The sequence below is a fragment of the Corvus cornix genome, chromosome 1, assembly GCF_000738735.6.
Source record: "Corvus cornix cornix isolate S_Up_H32 chromosome 1, ASM73873v5, whole genome shotgun sequence".
NCBI lineage: Eukaryota > Metazoa > Chordata > Aves > Passeriformes > Corvidae > Corvus > Corvus cornix.
In genome coordinates, this window is record NC_046332.1 from 103827213 (window position 1) to 103845487 (window position 18275).

At 37.0% G+C, this 18275-nt stretch overlaps 1 protein-coding gene across 10 annotated transcripts in view; it reads left to right on the top strand.

The window, feature by feature from the left end:
* The window catches only part of CNKSR2 (connector enhancer of kinase suppressor of Ras 2), a 208532-nt gene that overhangs the window by 118465 nt on the left and 71792 nt on the right, over positions 1-18275 (top strand). For 8 of the 10 annotated variants that reach the window (XM_039551421.1, XM_039551423.1, XM_039551428.1 and 5 more), the window contains 4 exons: positions 4160-4293; positions 8021-8232; positions 12107-12196; positions 13795-14009. In XM_039551421.1, the coding sequence (XP_039407355.1) occupies positions 4160-4293; positions 8021-8232; positions 12107-12196; positions 13795-14009 (651 nt within the window). The remainder of the gene's footprint in view (positions 1-4159; positions 4294-8020; positions 8233-12106; positions 12197-13794; positions 14010-18275) is intronic. The other 2 variants (XM_039551425.1, XM_039551438.1) reach the window with 1 other exon arrangement.

An 18275-nucleotide genomic window follows, 5' to 3' on the forward strand; every position in this document is an offset into this window, starting at 1 on the left:
AGTTTTAAAAACATTAAAAATAATTTTAGGTAGTATATATTAAATATTCATTAAATTCATTGTTTAGATAGAAAAAATCAAAAATAATATGCTGACTCACTGGGACACCCTCTCAGTTCCTTCAGGACCAGGGGTACAAAAAGTGGCAGTAGATCCTGTTAGCAAGAAGGGAAATGGGGACCACAGCGTAGAGCCAACCAGGGACAGAACAGCTTCTGAAGGAGAGGGGACTTGCGTGCTGTCAGTCAATACTTACAGGGATTTCCTTTTTCCCCATGTTAGAGAAACTGAGCTGCTGTGAGTAAAGACAGTCCCCTGTTCTCCAGCCAAGTGACAGTTTAGGGAAGGCTCTGTGAAGACTAATGGACCTGAAGGAGGATGGTGCATTCAAAATGTTTGAGAAATAGTACTCCAAAATATACTGAATTACAGATTTTGTGTCTGTCATTGTGGATTAAGATTGATGCAGGGTCATCTGTGGGACGTTTTTTATGTAGTTCCAATTTTAATATAACTTTAATGTAACTTCTTAATTTTCTCCTGTCAGGCTTTTCCCATGGGCCAGGTATTCAACTCTTTAGACCTGTTAATGTTTTAGTTTTATTGCTGTTTCAGCAATCCCACTTGCCCTGGCCAAAGGCACTGCAGCAGGAGAATCTCTGCTCCTTGGAAGAGAATTAACTCAGTGACATTACTGATCTCCAAGGCATCCAATTGAGAAATACTTGATTGGAGTTGCATGTGTTTTTGTGTCCAATGTGCCTGCGTGTGGCCCACTGAGTGGCTGCCATTGAAATTGAAAGCTACATGCGCTGGTTACTTGCAGGCGACCAGATTGTCTTGAAGTGAACAGCTGAGGTCTCTAAATTTCAATGCAAAATGCCTTGTAGATGTACCATACCTCTAGACCATGTTCTGAAGGCTTTCTTCTCAACCAGAGGGGTCTGAAGAATTTTTAATTCTGTATATAGAAATGAAAGCTGAACTTCCACAGCACAAAGTGTTAGCTACAACAGTGCTCTCAGTGTTGAGCCACTGTCAGGAAAGACCATTTGAATGTTTTTACCATGTAAAAATTCTTACTGATTTACTGGTGTAGTCATGATAAATACCTTTTTTTTTAAAAAAAAAGGGGGTGGTGACCTATTTTTAAGTTTGGATTTCCCTTTTTTACCTAGTTAGACAGTTTTTCTGTTTCTGGAGAAATAAGAAGAGAGTTGAATTTGGCAATGCTAAAGAACTACGAAAGATATATGAGACATCCTAGTATGTTTTGAGACAATCCTACAGGATTGTACCTCCACTTGGATTGGATTGTATTACAATTTCTATGCCCCTGAGAGGTCCAGGTGCCCTGGGAAGGTAAATGCACTTTGCAGTCCTGTGGGGTACCACAGTCATTCAGGGTGTCCCCAGTTACACTGTATCTTCACCTCTGAAAGTGTCTGGCAGGGGAACACTTGCCTTCAGTAAGTTGGATAGCATGTGGCTTTCTGTGTTAGACTGAACCATTTCTTCCTACTGCACTCGCTGTTTTAACCACCTTCCTGTGCTGAAATATAAACTGAAATATGCATTTGTCAAAGATGTACAAACCCAAACTGATTTCCAGGATCAACCAGCAAATTGCCTGGAGGACAAACTGACTTGTATGTCAGGACCGTGTGTAATACCAAAATTAGGGCAATATCATTAGAATTTAAATAGTTGCAGCCAGGTATTCTAGGCTGTAACACAAGGGAAATTCTTTACCTGTGTCCTCTAGCCCTCCAGCAGCTTGTCAGGACCACCAGGGGCACGTCAAACCCTTCTAAGTCCAGATAATTTTATGCTTGGGCATGATTTTCCCTACATAATATAAACTATAAGCTCCTATTGACTGCCACCATTCCAGTCTCTAAGGCCCCCTTTCCTCTTACTTGCCTTTTCATGGAGGTAAATAAAGGGTTGTCTTCTTCCTCTAAATAGAGAAGAGCAAACCCATCTACACAGTTTGTCTTTCTTTCAGTGCTTCTGCTGGTATGAGCCATGAGCAAACAGCTTGGGCTTAACAGTGTAAACAGGATCTAGGTGACAGAATCCTCGTGGTTTACAATGAAAATTAATTGAACAGGCTACCCAGCAAGCCACAAAGTGTTCTTGTTGTAGAAGTGCAAGGTATCAGAAAGGTAACAAACAGTGTTGTATTAGTGAGTGGTTCAAAAACATCTATGGCTACAGTGTCACAGATGAAAATTTAAGGGATAAGATTTTTGTTTCTCTGAAAGAGGGAGGGGTGACGTTCAGGGCGTTTTTTATCGTTTTGGGTTTTTTTGACCTGTTTTTACCACCAACTTTATTCTTATTTTTGCAGACTTGTCTTGTTTTTAGTGGTTGTAAAGTCTTTTACCTGTCTGGTTTTTTGTGTGTGTCTTTCTCCCTCTCTTCCTGTAAATACTGGCAGTCTTTCCTTGGCCTGGCTGTAGAATACTCACATTAACTCTAATGAACAAGGAAAGAATTAAGCAGTATCACTGTTTATAGGAGACAGATTTTGAACATTCAAAACCAAAAAACTTCTGTCAGTTTATAGTTGCTCTAAAGGTGGACTTGCAAAGTTTTAACAAGCAAATTTTGAGCATGCATTTTATTGTGTTAGAGATAAATAACATCTAACGCAGCTCTGTTCCTAAAACAAGGCAGTAACTGGCCAAAGGATGAGGTTTTCTAGGTGATATTCATTGTTCCTGCATACAGATGGTAAAAACATAACGTGGTGGGGCCTTGGCTTGATAGGCATAGATTCGAATGGCTTATCATGAGCTGACAAAGGCCAATATTCTGACAATGTTCCTGCTTTAAACTTTTGGGGTTGTCTGCTACAGTGTCAAGATTAATATCTAGAAAATGAGAACTGATTATTCTGCACAAGAATGCCCTTTTGGTCTGTCAAAAAGTATTGTTAATAGTGCTGGGAGAAGGATCTTTCTATGCACCCATTCAGTCCACATTTAGAGCTTCTCTGCCATCAATACAATGTGGAATGTTTGTGTCTTCAAGTAGTTACTATGGCCAGAAATTACAGGTATAGTGAACTCTCACTTTATCATCCCAGCACTTCTTTCTTCAAGGAGTAAACTTACAAAAAGGTGGAGGAGAAAAAAAACTCTAAGCAAAGCTTAGTATATTTTAATATTAGATTCTTTTTAGGATGTATGAAGCTACTCTTTTGCTTGCTGTTCTGCTCTTTTTCTTCTGTCTGAGTTTAGCTATCACACAAACCAAGCCACACAAGGCTTTTGTTTTTAGACAGACATGTTATTAAGTGGACTAAAACAATCAAACTTTTCTTCTCATTTGATTTTTCTGCATCTGTGTGGAGAGTTAGAAAATCTTGCTATGATTTTCAGCCCTACAGTGATTTAATAAAGATAGTTAAATTAAGGAAGAAAAAGGTGTGCTTAATTCATGAGATAGAGAGCGAGATGTGATTAAGAGGAAGGATCCTATCTGGACTGGAGTGATAGCTAGAATACATGATTATTTTGCAAGGAGGGTACAGTTTATTTACCTGTGAGTAAATGTTATTTTGTGAGGAGTGTGCCCAGGGGAATGAAGAATAATAATAATCTCCAGTTGATTCTCTCATAGCGCGTGTGCTCTGAGGATGCAGTACCTGATTTAACAGCATCTGCAGGCATAAATGGAAGCTTTTACACTTAATTCTTAAGCTGTAGAGCAGATGGGAGGACTTGACATTCAATTTAATGCCTACTTATGCACCTTTTGCAGTAAACACTAGACTTTTTCTTTGCAGTGTTAGTTTAATTAAGGAATTAACTGGATTCTGTATGTTATTTACTCATTAAGATTTCACCAGTAGCTCTAGTGATCACTAATTTTATGGGCATTGGCAATAAACTTGCTGTGCTAAAGGGAAAAAGATGTAATCAAAGGAGTCAATTTTATAAGCACAATACATGTCCATTCGTAGATCTGTCTTCTTAGCATGAGTGGCTTTTTAGTTTAAAAGCACACAAAACATTAGACCTGCTTACTATTTCTTTAGCTTTCTGAACTATAGTCTGGTTTTGGCTTTTACAAATAAAAATGTATAATGTATAAGGATAATCTTGATTAAAATGTAATCTTGATTATTTCTCTCTCTCTTTTGAACCAGCCTCTTATTCCTAGAAGCCCTACAAGCAGTGTTGCTACTCCATCCAGCACTATCAGCACACCTACAAAAAGAGACAGCTCTGCTCTTCAGGATCTCTACATACCCCCTCCTCCAACAGAACCTTATGTTCCAAGGTAAAAAAGATCATTTCACAATACAATTTGATATAAAATGTATTTTTGAAGTAACTGACCATTCTGTTCATACTATTTATTATCTGCCCTGCAGATAGTACTGTATTAATACTGTATTTTGCAGGTAAACTGGTTATTAAGGGTAGATGTGTTGAATCAGACCCACAGTGTTCTGAATCAGTATCTTGTCTACAAAATGGACAGTAGCCTTTAGAAAACAAGGTTCGGTACCCTATTTTCTCAAATATGGGGTAATCAATTGACTATAACAGTCTCATCCTCTTTCAGAAGAGCAAAAGTTACCTGAAACCTTGAATCTGTAACTAGGAAAGGAGCTCATATCTGTCCCTTTGCCCAATAATAATGATGATTAGGGAGTCTGAGTTAAATGCAAGAAACTTTACGTTTAACAACAGCACTGTTCAGTCCTGCCATAGCGTTTTCTTTCTTAGATAGGTTTGATTAGATAGTATTAGAGCAAATTTCAGGCTTGTGTTTTAGTGGCCACTCTGCTAGACTGTGCAGTGACCATGCTGTTCCCTGTCAATATACCTGCTGCTCTGACCTGCCACCTGGAACAGGCATTTTTGTCTCTCCCAGGCCTCTGGGCTTGCTGAGCCAGAAGAGCAGCAGATCCTCCTTGCAGATTCATTAACCTACCTTGACACGGCCACAAATGATTCAGTATAATTCTGTAATGTACACAGATGTTGCTTTCCTAAAATTCTGAGAGAATTTGTATTATTTGTAATACAGAAGTGGCTACGTAGAGGTCTAGGAATGTATTTAAGAGGAATCAGAATTCCTAAAGCTTCCATATTCTTAGACACAGGCTATCATATGTCCAGTTACTGTATTTCTAAATTACTTCTTGTTTTCTTTTAGTTACCTTTCTTGGAAAAGGGCAGCATGTTCTTTCTTGTACCTGAGCTTCTTGAGGCTGAGTTTTTCTTACACTTTCTTATCAGCAACTCCTCTAGCCATTTAATAAGATGTATAACCTGATACTGACAGGACTTTCCAGGGGGTTGTCCAAGAGTGAGGTATATGGCAAATTAAATTGCCTAGTGGGGAGGAGAAGTTGTGATTCTATGATAATTTCTTACTCTTTAGAGATATGAAAAACCTTCCAGGGTAAAAGTGTGATTTTGACTTCATGAGGATTCACAAGCCTTTTGTAAAGCCTTAAGCTGTGTCCCATGTTCCTTCCTTATCCCTGCCTCATCTGTACCTGGCTTGGCTTCTATTTCTCATAGAAAAAAAAAATTCTTTCAAATGTGACATGTATAACTCAGTTGAACTTACACATACTCTAGTTTACTGTAACTGTTATTTTTTCTTTTAATTAAATAAAGACATTCTCAGTCATGACACTTGAATTGTGCACAGGAATTGAACATTTATTTTATCTCCCTGATAACAGTTCTTTGTTATGCTCACATAAATGTTTTAAGGACATGGTTTTAAGAAAATTGACAGAAAAGAACCAAGTATTTAATTCTAATCCATTAACATAAAAAAAAGCTGTGGGGAAGAAAAACCCAACCAAAACATAGTCTTAGGTGTGTTTCTCTTTGAATGCAGTAGTCATATGGTAAAGACCTAGTGCTCCTGAAACTATATTATCTTAAAAGGACCAGTATCTTTGTACTGCTTCAGATTCTGTTTACCGTCACAAAAACACTTTCATTTGAAAAGAAGTGCATCCTCATTTTTGAAGTATTTTTGGTGAACATTCACTGCTCTTCAGTTTTTGAGTTCTGCTCTAAAAATTGAGATCTTCCAAATGGATTTTGATTATTTATTAATACCATCTCTTAAATCATTATGATAATGCAGTAGTTTGGACCAATTCTGATTAAATCTTATAATACATATTAGTAGAAGCGGTAGTCTTGTAGAGAGATAAAGCTGTGTACATTTGAATTTTTTTATCAGCTTAATCCAAATGGACTATTCTTGATTTCACCTGTCACACAGGGTGCAGTGTTTCTGAATAATTTGTTTGGGCATTTCATCAGGTTTTTTGTCCATGATTAACTATATTAAATCATGTGTATATTTTGGGTATTATCAAACTGCTCAACATCTGTTTCTCAGTTTGTTGTTGCCATTCCAAAAGAAAAATAGCAAACAAACAAGCCCTCTTTTTTTTTCCTGGAACAGAGGAAAGGACTTGATATTTTTATGTAAATTGTAAAGCCCAAAGCCTTGGTGATCATGCCCAGAGACAGTACAGCTGCTGACATAGCCTCACATGGATGGCATGGATAAAAGGGAGCAACACTTCCCATGTGCTGTTTACTTAGGATTGCTGTTGTATCTTAGTGCCTGTTCATATTTACCAAGTACCTTTGGGGATGAGAACTGGAGCCCTCATCTCCAGAGGGCTGTGGCAAAGGGTGTTTGCCTGGCTCTGTACTTAATTCCATGCTTGCACTAAAGATCCCTCTAGGTCAGGCTGCCCTGCCTTCCTTGTGCCAGCCCCTGATGGTGGTTGTACCTGGCTCGTTTATGTCAGTCTCCATCATGTTACCTGCTGGGGTCCCCAGCTCTGTCACCACACAAAGTCTCTCTTTGACTGGAGGAGAGCCCACAGCCCTCTTGGGGCTGCACCAGCCCTCCTCACTAAGCCAACACCATCCCTGCTTTGAGAAAGCAGCTTGCCAAAGTGAGTGTAGTGATCAGTGGGGGTTTGTGATGGTGCCTTTTCTCATCCCTCGTGGCTGCCTGGGTCCCATGAGGAGACTTTGCTTGGTCCTCAGATGGAGTCTCAAGGTGCCAAGGGAAGTAAGGGTCAGCTGGCCAGCTTGGAACTCAGCTGGGAGTCCAGAGGGGCTGAAGGACTCCAACAGGAGCATATGGCACAGCTTCTCTCTTGATTACCTCTTGGGCATTTTGCTACCCAGAAATAACTGTCTGGTCAGGTCTTTTGCAGCCATCTTCAGGCACAGCTCTACCAGCATGTTTAGTAGATGAGCCCTGGTTCATGTAGTACGAGAAAGGACTCCTTACCCAGCACAGCTTGCTCTCTTGTTTGATGCCTTTGAGTAATTTCCATTTTCAAAGAATGGGGCAGGGGTGCAGGAAAGCAAAATGATCTTGAGGACCTGACACAAACTGCAAAGTGAGCACTGTCCTGGGGTAGCAGCTGATAAGGAGGTGCTGCACACTGTATTTGAAACTGCATGGATGTATGTATACAACTTCTAGACCTGAAATGATTGTGTAAAACTATGTCAGGTGTCTGTATATCTTCTGTACCTGGTTCTTCTTGATCTGGGGTTAAAGTGTAAGGAACCAGATTGGGTTTGCTCATGCTTGCCATGTAGCCATGGTGTAAAACTATCTGATGTATTTAAAAACGCAAGTATAAAAATGTAAGGCCAACATTATTCCTCTGCCCTAAATCACAAAATGCTAGGTATATTCCAGAAAAACCAAGAAAAATAAAAAGAGTTACTGCACATCAGTTTTATTTCTATAATTCTTTTCAAGAGAAACCAATGAGATGGATAAATCTGTAAAGAATTGAACAAACAGACGTGTGAGGTAACTGGCATATAAATGCATACATATGCATATATGCCGTGTGATCCTGATGTGGGGTGGATTTCATCTGAGTGTATGAAATATTGACATAGGCCCATGTTTATTGAAATATTCACAGTTAAAAAAAATCAGTGTCTTATCTCAATATATTAAAAACTTCTCTTTTTAACTAAAGGGATGAAAAGGGAAATCTCCCCTGTGACGATGTTGGCAGACATATAGTGGGCAAACCGGTTCATACAGGATCTGAATCTCCAAACTCATTTCTGGACCAGGAGTATCGGAAACGCTTTAATGTGGTTGAAGAAGACGCAGTTTTGTACTGCTATGAATATGAGAAAGGAAGAACAAGTGGTCCTGGAAGGAGAGAGAGCACACCGACATATGGTACAGCATTGATCTTGTAAAGATAATCACCATTTGTTGATTTTAAGATTTTCATGCATCTGCTTTTGTTTTTAACCATGAAAATATTTCTGGTGGCCATTGATTTTGCTAAGAATTCAATACTACTTTAGTCCAATTTCAACCTAAGAGCTTACTCTTATTATAGGAAAGAAAAAATAAACTTACTATGATAGGTAAGACCAGTTTAAAATTGATGGGTTTTCTGAATATAAATTCTATTTTTCTATCAGCTTAGTTTTCCAGAATCTGTTTCAGTATCATTTTGTTGAAAAAAGCATATACCAGAAGCTCGTATTTTTTTACTAAAAATACAGAATGGAAATGTTCTCTCATTTTAAGGGCAAGACTTGCGTAAGTTTTGGAATTCAGCTTTGGAAAAAATTTCCTAGGTATAATAATGATCTCTTCAGATTTACCAAGAAATGACATGGTGCTTTCATGCTGCAGTGCTCTCTAAAACTCTTTAGTTTTTCGTTAGTCCCAGAATTGAAGTATGACTAATGACAGTGTGCTTTTTTTTTTGGTAATACTATATTAACCTCCTGTAACTTCCTGTATTGCAAGTGGTGGCTTTTTATGTATAGCAGTTCCTCTTTATTTTAGATCATAGGTTGTTTAAGAAGGAATTTTGCATGTTAACACTCATGTATTTGTGCTACGTCCACATCTTGGATTTTGGCTTATTTAGGATGAGAATTCAGAAACAATTTCTGGTGAGAATTTTGATGCTCAAACCCTTGTACTCCAGCTTATTTTGCCCTTGAAACTGTTGGAACTCTTCCTTTAGCTAGTATGGTAACTTGTTTCAGCTTAGACAGGGAGAAATGATTTTCTGTTGCCAAGTATAAAATTGTACATACATAGAGTTGTTAGGCTATAGAAGAAAATGGAGAGGAAATCTTATGTTTAAAAAAGGTATTTTGACTGCTGTAGCATTAGCTGAGCACACACTTGAATATTTTTTCTACCTACCTGTTATGTTACTTCAGTTTTTAAAGTGAGCACAAGCTATATGTTAGAGTTGTTATAACAATCCTGTCATCATATCCCTTTATGAAGAAAATAGATGTAATTTATGAGGAAGCATAGATTTAGCACATCATGCGGCCAAGCACCAAAATCACCTGGGAACCTTGATATAAATTGAAATTCTGCTGTGTAAAGTATCCTCAGGACCTGGAGCAATGTGTTTGCACAACATTAAAGGTTGCATTTTCAAAAAATGCACCCTTTCTGCAAAAGTACACCATCCTGCTGAAAATTCTTCAGTATCCTTTTGATTTCAAAATGTTTTCAAGTGTTTTCTAACCATGCCCATTCTGTGCAAAATAACTGCTAAGTTTTCAAAATTGATATACCAGTTTTATTACTGCAGTATTTCAGGTATTACCATTGGTGTCTGCAGTCAGTTCCATTAACAGAGATGTACTCACTGTTACAGACATTAAATTTTAATACAGGTGGTCCAGAGTGAAGAAGAACACATTTCTTCTTCAAGGACTGCTGAATCCATTATTTTGTTATAGGATAGCTTTTTTAGCTTTTTTGTTCTGTTAGCAGAAAGGGTCATAAAGACATCGGTCAAAGACTCCACTGGAAATCAGTCATTATTTAACACATTTGTTTTACAGCCTTTTGCTTTTGATCTCACTTCCTTTTTAATGAATTCACATCATCAAGTCCGTTTTCATTTAAGTGTATTTTCTAAAAATATTACCATTTCAACATTACATTCTGAAGTTTCCCACATGGCATTTGTTAACATAAGGTTTGTGGGTAGGCATGACCTTAGGGTTTCACAGAAATCTGGAAAATGACAATTACACTCTTCTGCCTTATGGTGACCCATTAAAGAAGGTCAAAGAGAGTTCCCAGGTCTAGAGAAATAATTGTTTTTAACATATACTTATCTTTAATTTTGTGATGGTGTCAATTTTTTTAGAAAAATTTTCTCAGTCCTCCTTCATGAGAGGTTAATAGGGCCCTCTGTAATTTCTTTATTGGAATCTTCTGACATTTTTTGACAATGTTAACAAAGATATTTCTCTTTCATGCTCTTACTGGCTTCTAGCTGTTATATAGTTGCTGTTAATTGGCCTTGGAAAGCTCCTGTTCACATATAGATAAAAATTTTCCTGAGTGTCCTCCACATGGAAAAGAGATTAGGGAATCCATATGGGTTAAAAACAGAGTTGTTAGGAGAGGTAACAAGCAAATGAAACTTGAGTTTAAGGAAAGAAACAAATTTGATCACTGCAGTTTTAATGTCGGATACAAAAGCAGGTCATTTGAACAGCTGAAGGTTTTGCAGAAAATTTGTTGTTACTTTTGATAACAATCAGATTTTACACAATTTTTGTAGCTTTTCTGTTTTATTAAGTGTGCAGTTCCTATTAATAAGATATTGTTCAGCCTCACAAAGAAAAGAAAGTTTTATTTCTAGAAAAAGAAACTGTTGAGAACTGCTTCTGATCAAGTAAACATGAGCCAAATACATCCCCACTCAGGAAATGACTTTGTGCACTAAATCTCACCAGCTTCAATCAGACTTAAATATGTGTCCCTAAATAGTAAAATGAATGATTAGTGAAAAGTTTAAAATACATGTGATTTTCCTGAGTAGTGATGTTTTTGTGAGCTTATCCTATGGTCTGTACAGAACATACAGCTTTTTTGTCAATTTCTTTTTAAAAAGATAATAAAAACTTTTACCATTATGCTGCCTGCATGGTATTGGTGTGTTTTCCATGGACACAGTACTTCAGCAGGGAGATAGACATGTTTGAATATTTGTTTTCATTATAAACATGTCTCTTTTTTTCAGTGTATCATGGATTTAACCTCAAAAATGTGGAGTAAGACTTTTATGTAGGAATTTTCTGCTAAAATAATTTACAAAACTTTTGAAGTTTTTACTTCTAGCTTTGCTACTTTTAAAATCAAATTATTTACTCACTTTTTGGGTTTGTGACTGGTAGATTGATTTTAAAAAGAGCAAGGGCTGATCTTGTTGGGAAAACATTTTGTGTTCAGTCTGTCAGATAATATGCCATGTGCTATGCTACTGTTTTGTTTCAATACACTATTTAACTTGCTAAAGGATTCAGAACACTCTTAGTGGCCCCACTAAGTTCCATAGCACACTGATTTCACTGATTTCCAACTATATATGTCTAATCCTTAAAGAGAAATCATAGTTTACAGCATTTTTTAAAATCAGTTCAGCAGCTTCCAATCAAAATTTAAAAGATAGGATAGTCTTCATCTATTCTGTCTTTTGCTGTCTGAAGTCCAGGTGAATTTAGCAAAGATAACATACTTTGCTATCTGTGGATGAAATGCTACAAAAGAAATTACACATAGAGGTTTTGTGCTTCCTTTCTTACTTGGTCACTGATGGATCTTGTAAGCCCACAAGCAGATATGCTGTTTGTGAAGGTGCTTCAATGATATGCACAAGTTTCTGTTACCAACAATTCACATATGCTTTAAAACAGTTCTCCTGTGTGGGTGCCAGGGGCTTCCAGAATAAAAAGTAGATATTGCTCAGTGAAAACTAAAGTAATTTAAATGTGTTTGTCAGTGTCAGACGTCACTCCAATGTGATTTTGTAGGGCGCTGGATTTATTTTCTAAACTTAAAAAGAAAATCCATTAAATACTTAGCTGCTTCTTTTCTGTTAAAGAGAGCAGAACTCCTGTCTTAACCTCTTGTTCAGAGGCAATGCTGGATCCTCTTTCGTAAGCAACCCTGTAGCATGGCAGCTTAGCATGTAATTTGTTCTTTCTTCTAAAGAATGTTAGCTTAATGCTGCCTTATGGTGCATGATCTCGATTTCTTCCTCTGTTTACAGGGAAGTTGAGGCCTATTTCTATGCCAGTAGAATATAACTGGGTGGGAGATTATGAAGACCCCAATAAAATAAAAAGGGATACTAGGAGAGGTAAGTGATCTGAACACACATCTTATACAAGGCATTAAGGGTTTTGTCTTGCTTTTAGCTATATATTTCAACATCATTTTGCAGCTTACTTAGCTATATATGTTTGTAAACCTGTTTCGGTATTTTCTTTATTATGTATTTTTTGCAGAGTCTATTTTAGGATTGAGGAAGTTGATTAACCAGGCAAAAGAAAGTTGTGACTGCAAAGCCATGCAGTTTGTCTTAAATTCATGTTGGCATTTCAATGATACAGCTGTATTATCCCATCCATTTTGAAACTGGTCTTAATTTTATAATACTAGAGAGCAAAATGTATGATTACTACTGATAAATAATTTTTATGCTTAAATGAGAATTACATACCACATTTCTTTGTCTTTAAGGGTTCTTTTTGTATGAAAAACATTCTAGAGCAGCATGGGACTTACCTCAAAATCAAAGAGGATAAGTTCTTCAAAATTTTGGTTTCTGAGGCTTGGATACATAACTCCACATACAAAATTGTGACCTCTGTGATTGCTCTTATCAGCCAGGAACAAGATGTTACAGTAATGATAGCTATTTCTGTAAAAATATTAACTAAATATTCAGTAGGGATCAAAAAAGGAAACACTTAGGAATTATTAGGAAAAGAATACAAAACAAATTTAGAAGTATTCTTATGCTGCTGTGTCAGTTGTTGCTCATGCTTTGTGTGTGCAATTCCAGTCTCTTAATCTCTTAAGAAAAACACAGTTGAATTCAAGAAGGTTTAGGAGACAACAAAAATTAATCAGATGCATGAATTGACTTCCAAACTGGGGCTAATTAAGCAGGCTGGCCATTATCAGTTTGGGGAACTTAAGCAGGTCATAATAAAAGGTTAATAAAACCTTGTGTGGAATGAAGTAAGGAAATAGGTTTGTCAGTGTTTAATCTGAAATAAGAGCAAAGAGATCAAATATCTGTGTCGGATGCTGGTTAAAAGGAAAATGAGCTGGTGCAGTTCATGTTGAAGTTAAAGAATCTCTTTCCACAGCAGATTGTGGATACTAGAAGTTCACATTAATGCAAGGAAAAGCCAGACAATTTGTGAAAGAGAAATCTGCTGAGGTTTCCTAAATTGACAGACACTGCTTCTGGGTCAGGAAGTCTCAGCTACAAATTGGTACATGCTGGAAGAGTATTCAGGGAAAGTATGTATGATATGGTGAATGATCTCCAAAGAATGTTCTAGCAAATTACTTTAAAATGTGTGGCCTTTGTATTCATTGGAACTCCTGGTAAAAAAGTAGCAAACCTCCAAAAGTTATCCTAAGTCCATCATTGCTCATTTTTTTTAAACTCCAAGGAAAAATTTATTGATGTGCAACTTTTATATTTTGTTCCCTTTATTTAAAATATAACAGAAAACTGTAAGAATCCTGAATTTTCCCTACCAGAAGTTTGCTTTCTTATTATATCTGAACCAAAGAAGCAAATGGGTTTTGTTAGTGCAATAGTCCTGAAGAGTTAAAATTGACAGCAGATCTTAGCAAGAATATTGTGTATTTTGGAAGCAGGATTTACATGCAGGCAACAATTCACAATGATGTTTTGCATTACTTTTCTTTCAACAGAAAATTCATTGCTTCGCTATATGAGCAATGAGAAAATAGGTCAAGAAGACTACATGTTTCAAAGGAATAGCAAAAAGGATACTGGGAAAAAGTCCAAAAAGAAGGGAGACAAGAGTAGTAGTCCAAGTCATTACTCGCTGTTGCCTAGTTTACAAATGGAGTCATTGAGACAAGAAGTCATGGGCACACCTGGACCAGAAACTGCTTTGTACCATGTGAGTAAAAATAACATTAACAAAAGTCATTGCTCTGTGCTTGTAATAAGAGACAGTCTTGGATTTATAGTGGTGTTCAAACCTCTTTTGGACTGCTGCTGTTGTACTGATTTCTATTGTTCAGACAATAACTAGGTCTCAAAGAAATACTTCAGAATTCTTGATTTTGCTGTTAAGATGCGGGATGGACAGCAGCCTTTTACTTCCTTTATCTAGAATGTAGCAGTCTGGTATCTTTTGAAATGCAGTGTGGTATCTCTGCATTGACTTACTTGCTGCTGATGGAAAGGGAAGTACAGCAGTTTCCTGCGTGGCTAGAAACCTTCTTCCCAAGGTGTCTGTCACTGCAATATGCTAAGCGTTGTCAGACAACCCCTTTACTGCAGGTACTTTGAAAGGCCTGCTAATGGCAGGAAAGCTTGTGGGAAGCGTTTGTTTTTCTTTTGAGGTAAGGCGAGCTCTAATGCACGTGACTGTTTTTAACATTCAGACCTCAGGAATGCAAGTATAAATATAAAGGAAGGGGTTCTACTGTATAGGATGCAAAAAGAAAATTGCAGTAACTTGCTCATTTTTAAGTGTGTCCAAAAAATGGAGTTAGAAGATCACAACATATTTTAGATGTGATAAGACATTCGCCCAATAGCACTTTCCATATATCAAGGGAATACTCATCTCTCAGTGACATTTCTTTCTCAGTATATGTTAAGTTCCTGACATTGTGCAGTGACAAAAGCTTTTATTTTAAGGTATCATCTTTTTTTTTCCTTTGGTTCCCTCTATCACATAATCCAAATTCTGTACAAAAATAAATGATGCACACAGGAACTGGAAGATTCTCAAAACTGGTATGGAAGTTAATGAGCAACAGGAAGTGTAGAATTGACAACAAGCATTTTTCATTTACTTTGGATATCCATCCACAAAACATTTGAACCGTTAACACCCCAAATTCCACCAGTATCAGCTAATCCTTCTTGTGCATCATTACCATTAAAGGATCTCTCTCTATAATGCCATTAAATTTTCAGCATCTGTTTGAAAGTTTAGTAGGAGCTTTTCCCTTTATAAAAATAAATAAAGGTTATTAATTCTTTAGAATACAAATCAGTATTGATCTGCTGACTGGCTATGGAGCAAAATGCGTGAAGTAAACAGAAAAAGGAAGCTTGGACTATTGATTTGTCCCCGGGGAAATGGAAAGGAGCCCTTCACAAAGCATTTACAGCCCTTTGCAGCTGAGTATTGCTGATGCTGTCTCTGGAAGCTGGCTGCTATCATGCAGGACCAGAGTTTCTTTTTTGTAGTGATGACACCCAAGTATTTTGGTACATACATCTTTGCCACATAGCAGAGCCAAAGGTTTTGAAATAAATTGGGCAGAACTTTTCTTAAAATCTCAAATAAATAGTGCAGTGAGCAGATAAAGAATGGGGGAGTACAGATAACACACAAGGAACTTGTATCTGTCCACAGTAAAATTTTATTAATCTACAGATAACAAATAAGACAATGAAAACACATACTTTATGCTCAAATTGTGTCGTAAAGATCACTAAAAGAGTGGCTTTCCTATTACAAAATATTTTTTTACCATCAGCAGCTATAGTTTTTCACAAAGATTTCAGCTTATTTGTAAATGGAAGCCTCTGGATGCACATGAGTTGAGTGCAAAGGTTCTGCTCTGATAGTAGTGAAAGAGCTGGAGGGTTTTTTTGGGTTTGGTTTGTGGTTTTTTTAGAAGTCAATGTTTTCATTATGCTAGAATAGCAGGGAAAGAGAGAATACTGTGACTCTGTGCTGTGTATACCGCAAGCCAGTCGATTTTCCTAAAGTAAAGAGCAGCTTCTACCAGGTGGCTTTAGCTGAATTTGAACCTGTAGTGCCTCAATTGTTTGTATAAGGTCCCAGTGCTAAAGAACACTCCACCAGGCTTGTTAAGTAGCTCCAATCCCTGATTGCTCTTGTTGTTAGAAGTATTCACCTATTAGCCTGTGTTTACCTGGCTTCTGTGTCCAACCATAGTTATAAATATACCATTATCCTCTGGATTTAAACATCTTTTGTTACCAAATTTATCCCCCAATATAGGATTTTACAGGTTATAATCAAATAATTTTGTAGACTTCTCTTGCTTTAAAGAGTTAGAATGAGCATCTTACGTTTTTCTTCAAAGATTGTTTTCACATCCTTTCCTCATTCTCGTAATTCTTTCAAATCTTCAAATCTTCAATCCTAAAGTATCTTAAGCATCCTTCCTAAAGTATATATGCCAGCGCAGCACATAAATTTCTAGTAGCTGCATGGAAAGGTTGCATAACCTTTCCTGTTCTCTACTTCACTATTTAAATGTTTAAAGGACTGGTTACTGCTTTTAAGCATAGCTTGGAATGAAAGTATGTTTGTTACTTGGTTTTAGTTTTATTTTTTCTGTAATGATAGTGTTTCAAATCACTTACTTGCAAGATATTCCCAAGACTGATATACCCAATCTAAAAGCTTCTATCTTGCATTCTTTGTTATTAAATACAATAACATTGTACATGGTTGGTCATGTTGTGACTTCTTGGGTATGCTTGCTAAATAATCCATGTCTCTGAAGCAACCCTAAGTGTGAAATATGTGAGGGTCAGGGTTCTGGACCCTCAAACTTGGCCCCCATGATTCCCAAGTCCATAACAAGGAGTACTGAAGCTCCAGGAATCTGGGATCTGCTGTGGCATTTCCTTGTTCTGAAATTATATTTTTTAATGTGCATATTCTGTGAAATAGAAAGCATGCACATTTAATTTCTTCTCTTTTTTTCCTCTATTTTCTTTTCACTTTTACTGAATTCCCTGGAGTAGAAGCCATGCTGCTCACTCAGCATTCAGGTTTTGTGTCATTCACTGGTCTTTGATTCTGTGTTACCTTTATTCAGTTATGTTTTCATTCTTTTTTGACTCCATTGATAGAAATGTTAAATAAGTTTGGACTAAAAATGCATCCCACTAGTTAATGATGAATTCCCCTTACAATTCCAGGCCTCTTTCCTTTTGAATTTTTGCAGCCACTGATGTGAGCAGGTTGATTACCTTTTTACTGTGAAGGTTTTCTGCAGAAAAGCGGCTTTTACAATTGTGCTGACTTCAACTGCTTCTGCTGCTTTTATACATGGCTCTACAGAAAATCTTTGATCAAGAAACTAAACTGCTGAATTAAATTACCACTGCAGAAATGGTATTATTTTTTGTGCTGTAAACAAAGTGGATGATGTTAAAAAAATTACTATGGTAATGTAGAACTGCCTGGTTGTTGTTTATCTGCTAAAAGCCATTCTGTAAAATGCCAGCAGGTTCAAATTGTTGTATTTTAAAGTGATTGCAAGAATGTGGCAGTCTAGCATTTTTCTGACTGTCAGGATACTAAACTTGCATAAAATCACTGGTTTTCACAGTTTTATTTATATTGTTGACCTGCCATTGCAATCAAAAACTGTCTGGTCAAGGGTGCCTTTCAGTTGCAGCCTTGGAAAGTGAACAGGGTTTGCTTGTGTCCACTGGACATAACCAATGTGATAGCTGATACCATAGCAAAACAAAAACTAATTTGTGTTGTGTCTGTGAATTAAACATCTCTTGTACCCTCTTCTGGTGTTTCTGAATCCTCACATACAAATTTTCCTCACTACTTTGGTTTTTTTCCCATTCTAGAAATTCTTTCCAGCATTATGTTGATTTCTAGCCAAGTTGTTCTTGCATTCTATTTTTCATCCTCACTATTGTAAAAGAAAGCAACACAGAGTGTTAATGTTTTTATTAAACTGAGGCAAACTGTTTGAGCTGTTGCTAATCTGATGTGCAAGCAGGTGTTCAATGTGATCTATTTCTGTAGGTAGAAAACAGCACAGTTAAAATTGTCTTGAACTTTTGGGGCGCAAGAGATGAAAGCTCTGGTATATCATGTTTCTCGAGTTCATTATGGTTTCTGTGTAGGAATTTTCTTGGTGTGCTGTGCTTTGTTTCTGTTGAAGGAAAATAATGTGGTTATTTAGGAGGGAGATAGAGTCATGGGTCAAAAGAAGTTCAATAGCAGGTTAATAATAATTTGCTCCTTACTGGATCAATACAACTTTCCCTTAGCCTAGAAGCAGCATTGCAATGTGAAGAAAAGGCTGTTGTATGTATTAGAAAGCAAGATTACTTTTTCTTGCATAACTCCCTACTATATACAACAGGCTGCAACCTACACAAATAAACTTACATTATTGACCTTGTTTCTTCTCCC